General features: G+C 35.3%; 2 protein-coding genes across 2 annotated transcripts; both read left to right on the top strand.

Annotated features, from left to right (window-relative positions):
- Window positions 1-1,357: 1,357 nt before the first annotated feature.
- Window positions 1,358-3,533, top strand: LOC145069532 (putative serine/threonine-protein kinase PBL3). Its single transcript, XM_079016467.1, has 5 exons — window positions 1,358-1,794; window positions 2,274-2,409; window positions 2,512-2,615; window positions 2,783-2,894; window positions 3,000-3,533. Exons 1-5 carry the CDS (start codon window positions 1,438-1,440, stop codon window positions 3,242-3,244), a joined length of 954 nt encoding a protein of 317 aa, XP_078872593.1. The 5' UTR covers window positions 1,358-1,437; the 3' UTR covers window positions 3,245-3,533.
- Window positions 3,534-4,320: 787 nt separating this feature from the next.
- LOC145071491 (putative serine/threonine-protein kinase CST) lies at window positions 4,321-7,281 on the top strand. Its single transcript, XM_079018362.1, has 5 exons — window positions 4,321-4,762; window positions 5,862-5,991; window positions 6,162-6,292; window positions 6,489-6,609; window positions 6,746-7,281. Exons 1-5 carry the CDS (start codon window positions 4,463-4,465, stop codon window positions 7,057-7,059), a joined length of 996 nt encoding a protein of 331 aa, XP_078874488.1. The 5' UTR covers window positions 4,321-4,462; the 3' UTR covers window positions 7,060-7,281.
- Window positions 7,282-7,653: the final 372 nt, after the last annotated feature.

Here is a 7,653-nt window from a genome sequence, read left to right as displayed (position 1 = left end):
ATTCTCCATTCTTCATTCCAAAAAAAAAAAAAGAAAAAAAAAACTTGGATTCAACAATGCTGCAAGGCACAAGAATTTGTTTCTTGCTCCTTTATTTAATAAAATTGATGCGGAGATAGTAGCAGTAACCTGCAATCAATTTTCAGTTTGTATCCTTCTCATCCCAGCTTGAATCAGTATAACTTGCCATCACAGATTTCATTCATATTCCCATGCTGAGAGTCATCTTGATGAGGTACCTTAGAATGCGATTGATCACCGCACTAAGTGACATCACGGATTTTAGTCCTTCTGCTAACAATACTTATAGAGTACACAATTCTTATCATATTCGGGCATCATGAGTTTCTTGTGACCTTCTTGACGAACCACAGAGAAGACTTCACGGGGAGTTAATTATATGGGACTTATTTTCAACCGTATAAATCCTTACTGAAGGGCCCTCATCTCATCTCCCTTTCATGGTTAATACTGAAATAGTTCAAGTTTTCTTCCTAATTTATATTTTACATGGTAAAGTAGAAGTATCTCTTTCATTTTACTAATACAAAAATTGTTTGTTTCATGTTTATCATTTGAAATTCAACTTATATGTTCAAAGTAGCATCCGGTCTCAACTGGTCATGATGTGATGAATTCTTAGGAATCACCTCGAGTTTGAAACAGTAATGACCGTTATATAATGATATTTGTGGCTTCTATTAATATCATTCCTCCGGTTCTATCTCTATCAATGTTTTAAAAACCGGTTTTTTAGTTGAACCGGTTCAACCGGTTTGACCGTCGGGTCAACCAGTTCTATAATTTTCATCTTTTTTCCTATTTTCCTAAACATACATACATATATAAATCATTAATTTGACGTTACTAGTTTAAATATTAAAAATATATATAAAAATAAGTTGTAGATCAATTCAAATACATTAAAATAACATATAACCATAAGTTTTAGTGTTTTATATCAATCCATATACGTTAAAAAGAAAATAAAATATAATACTGAAACAAAATATAGTTTTAGATGAATACAAACACATCAAAAAACTTTATAACATTTACCATATGTTTTTATTTAGAGAAAACTAAATAGATTTGAAAAAAATCACCAAAGTTTATTATGAAAATGGTTCTTTCCCATGTGTTTTTATTCGGTTCAACCGGTTTATTTTGACCGGTTCAACCGGGTTTTTCTAAAAACCGGTCAGTTCAATCCGGTTCAAAAATCGACATAAAACTGATAGTTGAATTGTTCTCTCCCTTGGTTACCGGTCCAACCGGTTCAAACCGGTTTTTAAAACATTGATCTCTATTGTCTCTTTTTGTTTCATTAAATTTATATAGTTTCATTTGGTTTCAGCAGTGCATGCTAAAAATTACAGAAGTAGACAAAAGTGGAGCAATGACAACAAAAGTAAACAGATCATAGTAGGCAAAGCAATGACAGAAGAGAATAACAATGAAGGTAAAGATATCGGTATGACTTTAGTAGATCCGACTAAGACAGCATCAGAGGGGAGCAATGAAAACATAAATAAAAGTGTGACAATGTTGAAGGAACAGTCATCAAGTAGTCAGATGACGACACAGAAATTGATGATATTCACATTCGATGAGTTGTGGAGAGCCACCGGGAAATTCTTGCCACCACCAATTCTTGGAGTTTCGGATCGTGTGTCAGTCTATAAAGGGTGGGTGACTAGTGCATCATACACACCATCAGCATTTGATGTCCCAGAAGCCATCGTGATCAAGAATTTAAACACAAATTTTGCTAAAAATTGTGATAAGTGGCAGGTTTGTTTGTCTTTTATAGTATATATATCAATGTGACTTTTTTAGTGAGGTCTACCATAGAACCAAATTATATGAACATATCCGTTATGCAAATTTACTAGTTTGAGTCTAGAGCCAATATGCTAGCCTTGATTATTCTGCCATTGATACGAAAGTATCATTGCTATGTGTAGGAAAAAAAAAAAAACTATATTACGGCATAGGAAAGTTGACACCAAGAATATGGTTGTTTGTGAAAATTATCATCTCTCTCGGGAATGAAGATCACTTTTGACTCTGAAGTGTCAAATGAGTTGCTTTTTTAGTTTAAAAAAATCATATATATTATTTTTATTTTTCTTATGGAAATTATCACTACATTAAACTATAATGTTTTGAAAAGAAGTGTTAAGAAGTGGTAAGCTCATCTACTACCTAGCTCACAGACTGCACAAAGGAAGTAAAAATCAAATTGTTGATATCTTGTGTTTTCTTGACAGGCAGAAGTGGAATATATGGGAAAATTTAGCCACCCAAATGTTGTTAAACTCCTTGGATATGGCTGGGGCAGTAATGAGATTCAGCTTGTTTATGAATATACAGAAAAAGGGAGCTTATATACGCATCTCTTCGGGGGTAAGTATTTAAATCTACAACAATAAATATTGAAAAATGTTGTATATATCTGATAAGTCTCAGATAATATATACTATTTATTTCTTCAATTGGAATTTGCAGAAGATGCAGACCCACTTCCATGGGACACAAGGATTAAAATAGCCTTGGGAGCAGCTCAAGGCCTTGCTTTCATGCACATGGAAATGTATATCATTTGCAGGGATGTGAGATCCTCAAACATTTTGTTAGACGGGGCCAGTAATTAAAAAACTAGATAAATTTACTCTAAACATGTGTCAATGATTACGATTGATGTTTTTGGATTGCAGTATTTTAGTTTAAATCTGTAATATATCATAGCGATTTTTATATATACTGAATTATGTTTCAGGAGTTCAATGCAAAGATCACGGATTTTGGAGAGGGAGGGTTTAATCCGGTCAGTGGAGAGTCTTCTACATCATACAACGACGGTTATGTGGCTCCTGAGTATCTAGCCACTGGTTAGTTCTCTGATCAACTTGGTTTTAGACCTTAAATCATCAATTAGGGTTTCTCAATCTTAAGGGTTACATTGACAAAGGCTATGGTATTGCAACTAACTACAGGGTGGTTATATCTGAAGAGCGATGTTTATGGTTTTGGAGTGGTGATGCTAGAGATAGTTACAGGGTTACGTGCAGTTGGTTCTGGTAAGTATTATCAGCTACAGAGTTTGGTGGATTGGGCTAGACCTTACTTAACCAGTATAAAAAAACTACCAAAAAACAATGGATCCACAGTTGAAACAAGTTTATCCATCGAAAGCTGCAATGAAAGCAGCTCAACTCATCATAGATTGTCTTCATCATGACACTGACTACCGGCCTTCAATGGAGAAAGTGGTGGCACGGTTAGAGGAGATCAACTCAATTAAAATAATACCACCAGAGACGTGTTAAAAGGATAACACATGGCACTCTCACTCGATGAGCCTGCACCATGAACATAAGTTTGGTGATCGATCACCCATTATAAAGGTTTGGTCATTTATATTTTGGTTATAGGATCAATCTTGTATTAAAAAGTGATAGTCTTTTCAATTTTATTATTACAGATTGTGTATGTAATTGATTTTGATTAATATGCTCTATATGCTTTTGTTAATATTACAATGTACTACTCATCTGTTTAACTAGGATACTCTTTTGGTTAAGATGAGGTGTTGATCTAGATTTCACATTTTTTATTATGCATGATGGGTGAGAGTACAAAGTTGATATTTTATTTTGTATTATATGAAACTTTGGTTTAATTTGAATATTAGTAAATCTACCAAAAAACTAAATATTTTTATAAAATGTAAAATCATGACATACAAATTGTCTGTCGTAAATTTACAGCCCATAAATACATGTTGTCTTTTGTTTATGACTGGCTTTCAACAACATATATTTATCTGTCATCTATACCCTTTGCGGTATGTCATTAAAGGCCTTTTTTTTTGTAGTAGCGAGAATAGCGACAAATCTGACAACAAATTGATCGTCGTTGATTATAATAGGTATATGAATTAGAAACATACAATTCTGAGAAAAATATCCATGATCTATACCTCTGTTTCTACTTTCTAGTAGTTAATCGAATATATGGTTTAATTGGAAAAATACATTCTAATGGTTATTTATATCGGTCATGTTTAATTTAATCTCTATGAGTGTTAGGTCAACGAATGAAGTTTGTTTGTTTGAGTGGGGTCGGTTTTGTGGTCATCACTCATCAGCAATGGAATAGGTTCTCCTTGACTTGGTGAACTCACAAAATGTATGTGGGTATTTTTTTTTTTTTTAATTGTTGTGGGCACCACAAGTTCCAACCAAAGCTGACTAGCCAATCCTTATGCTTTCATATTTCCAATCCTTGACTTGGTATGCTCTTCAAAAGCTTTGCATATTCGTTAAATTTCCATCTCTTTTTTACTTAATCCGTATTTCTGATGCTAGGTCTCAAATAGACGAAAGGGGAGCAATGATAACAGAAGTAAACAGACCATACTAGACAAATTAGCTGCCGCAACAAAGATACTTGTATCATGTTACTAGATCCCACTAAGCCAGAGCCAGAAGCAGAGGGGAGCAATATAAACATAAATAAAGGTCCTTTGAGCATTCAGATGGAGACACATAACTTGAAGGTTTTCACATTTGATGAGTTGCGGAAAGCCACCCGGAATTTCCGGCCATCAGCCATGGTTGGAGTTTCAGATGGTGAGTCAATCTATAAAGGGTGGGTGGATAGGGCATCATACAAACCATCAGTATCTGGAGTAGGGATAGCTGTCGCAATCAAAATTTTAAACACAAATAATGTTCAGAGTCTCAATGAGTGGCAGGTCTGTTTATCTATTATACCTTCAAATTTTGTTTCTTTTGGTTTGAATTTTCCCTTGAAGGCCAGGTCTAACTTTGAACTTTGTCAAAACTTTTGAGTTTTGACTAGCTTACTTTCAGTGATTAGTCTATCCCTCTCTTTTCTTATGGGAGATATGTTAGAAAATGTGTGTGTGTGTGTGTGTGTGGGGGGGGGGGGGGGGGGGGGTTCAATTGCTTTCGTGATAACACATTCAGATTAAAGTATTTCGATGGTATAACCGAAATATCCAATCAAATAAAACCCAGAAAGAGATGAAGAACAGAGAATGTGAATGTTATTATTCTTGTGTACCAAATTCAAATGACCAAAAAACAGGATATAACTCCTTGTCCGAAAACTATCAATAACATGTCAATATGACAGTTACAAACTGCCACAAAACTGTCACTAAACTGCCGTAAACCGATACATGTTAGGGTTAAAACCATCAAGGTCAATATTGTCAAGGTCAAAATTCTCAAATTCAGATTTCTATGCTTTTACTCAAATTCGGCTCAACTCCACGGGCTCTGCCCCTTGGACCCCGCTACCAGGAGTGCTGCCCCCGGACCCCGTACTTTAAATTATAATAAACTCAAACAAGTGTGCACTACACACAATGGCGGACCTTTAGTGGGGCATTTGGGGTCCCGGGCCACTGCTCAATTTCTGACACGCAGTGTAAATTTTTTTTTTCTATTAGGTGCACCCGCTTGAAGTACAAGGGACACCCTTACTAAAACAATATGCGTCTGCCACCGACTACACAACACCTTTACTTGTTCAATATTTATCAAGATTACATTGGTCAACAAATTAATCTTATTACACTTAAACAACATCGGTGACACAAATCACCAACAAGATATTGGTACAAAAGGAATTACCCATTCCAGACAAAGCGGTCATTTTCACAGAAGAGAAAAAACCTGGTCATTTTTATTAACAACCTCCTTCGTTAGCTTAGTTAATATTCCTTATAAAAAAATGTTATTTTGGTTTATAGAAAGAGAGACATATTGTGTTATAACATTTTATCATTAATGTATTAAACGATATATTGTGTTTGCGTATGCCAGGCAGAAGTGACTCGGGGAAGGTTTAGTCATCCCAATCTTGTTAAACTCTTAGGATATTGTTCAGAAGACGGAAAGCTGCTCCTTGTACATGAATACATACCTAAAAGAAATTTCATAGACATTATTCGACGTAAGTATTCCCTCTGTTCCCAAAAACTAGACTCACCTCTTTTGGCAGTAAACCAAAATTCCATATTCAAGTTGCATATATCTTTTCCAAGTGAATTGGGTATCAACCATAGCATAACTTACAATTATGAGAGTAATTGTGTTTGTCTTGATTTATTTGGACATTTGCAGGCCATCCACTTCCATGGGATATTACATTGAAAATTGCTAATGGAGTAGCCAAAGGCCTTGCTTTCTTGCACACTCATGAGAGCTCCCCCACATTTAGGATTTTCAATGCTTCAAGTATTTTAGTGAATGAGGTATAATAATCATTGATCAAGTACATTTTTCTTAAGAAAGAAAGAAAGAATATGCCACTAAACACATAATCATAGTGGTAAAATAGCTATAAACTTGTGAACCACTACAATCATAGGGGTGCAAATAGATGCACATTTTAATCTAATTGGCCTTTTGAATCATCTTGAGTTAGTCATTTTGGGATTTTGGTGTTAGAATCATGAAGCGCAACTCTATTTTGGATGGGCATCGTTAGGCCAGATACATGGAGCATTGCCTATCTTAATGAGCAATGCACTCACCAGTCGTTACAACCCTGCTGAGTATATGGTTGTAGGTGAGTTTGGTGACTAGGGTTATATATTCCAAGTGGTTGTGCTATCCGTTGTTGGTGTCTTAATTTTGTCTAGAGTCTCACATTTTCGTAAGATTTGGATCGAAATATTTGAAAGTGAAGTGCCTTGCAACTACAGGTCACTGGTATATTGAAAGTGATGTCTACGCCTTTGGAGTGATGATGTTGGATATGATAGGAGGTTTAGTCTCTCTTCATGACAAGAGGTGCTCCTTACCCAAGAGTTTACTGGAGTGGGCTAGGTTCACCTTATCCGATAAGGGAAAACTACAAAAATTCATGGACCCATGGTTGGAACAAGGAAACCCTCCAAAAGGAGCCTGCAAAACAGCTGACCTCATCCTAAGTTGTCTCCAAATCACCCCCGGAGATCGCCCTTCAATGCAAGAAATTATGGTGAGCTTAGAAGGGATTAATGCCATGGAGATGTAGTTTTTGTTAATTGTTATATATCACTACAAAAGGATAATATATATAATGATCGGGTTGATAACATCATGTTATTTTCGTAATTATAAAAGAATTCACAATATTAGACAGTCATTAAACATTTTTCAACTCCATCTTTTTGTTGAAACATTTAAATTAGTTTTCAAGTAAAAATTGGAATACCATTAGATATGCAAGTATCAAACTTGAGGTATGCAGTTTAAGCCGATCTCCACATGCCTACGATAGCAAAACTATATGATTTATGAGATTGAAATTTAATCTCTGTAACTTAAAAGACATGAGTCTAATTTTACATGCATGTATAGGCCAGGCAAATACCATATCTAAAAAACACGAAATTTCATCTTAGCCTATTTGCACAATAATAGAGAATTCCATTATTGAAATCACTACAAAAAAATCAGGTCAATAGCGGCGACTTCCACTATTAGCGGCGACGCTCGATATTGCCGCCGCTAATAGTGGAAGTCGTCGCTATTGGTGTCGCTGCTAATGCCTGTAAACCACGATCCACATCAAAACTTTTTGTGAAACTCTGTCTGTTCGATCTGTCTACAATCCAAGGTCCAGTGT

Source organism: Lactuca serriola, chromosome 8 (genome assembly GCF_051521515.1).
Source record: "Lactuca serriola cultivar US96UC23 chromosome 8, Lser_US96UC23_V15, whole genome shotgun sequence".
NCBI lineage: Eukaryota > Viridiplantae > Streptophyta > Magnoliopsida > Asterales > Asteraceae > Lactuca > Lactuca serriola.
Note: the sequence above shows the minus strand (reverse complement) of the source record. Positions and strands in the feature narration are given on the sequence as shown.

Excerpts from the sequence above, each read along its gene's own strand:
- LOC145069532 (XM_079016467.1), top strand. The coding sequence starts at position 1,438 with ATGACAGAAGAGAATAACAATGAAGGTAAAGATATCGGTATGACTTTA. Across the intron at positions 2,410-2,511 it reads ATATACGCATCTCTTCGGGG|AAGATGCAGACCCACTTCCA; the intron begins GTAAGTATTTAA and ends TGGAATTTGCAG. Across the intron at positions 2,616-2,782 it reads TGTATATCATTTGCAGGGAT|GAGTTCAATGCAAAGATCAC; the intron begins GTGAGATCCTCA and ends ATTATGTTTCAG.
- LOC145071491 (XM_079018362.1), top strand. The coding sequence starts at position 4,463 with ATGTTACTAGATCCCACTAAGCCAGAGCCAGAAGCAGAGGGGAGCAAT. Across the intron at positions 5,992-6,161 it reads TTTCATAGACATTATTCGAC|GCCATCCACTTCCATGGGAT; the intron begins GTAAGTATTCCC and ends GGACATTTGCAG. Across the intron at positions 6,293-6,488 it reads CAAGTATTTTAGTGAATGAG|AATCATGAAGCGCAACTCTA; the intron begins GTATAATAATCA and ends TTTTGGTGTTAG.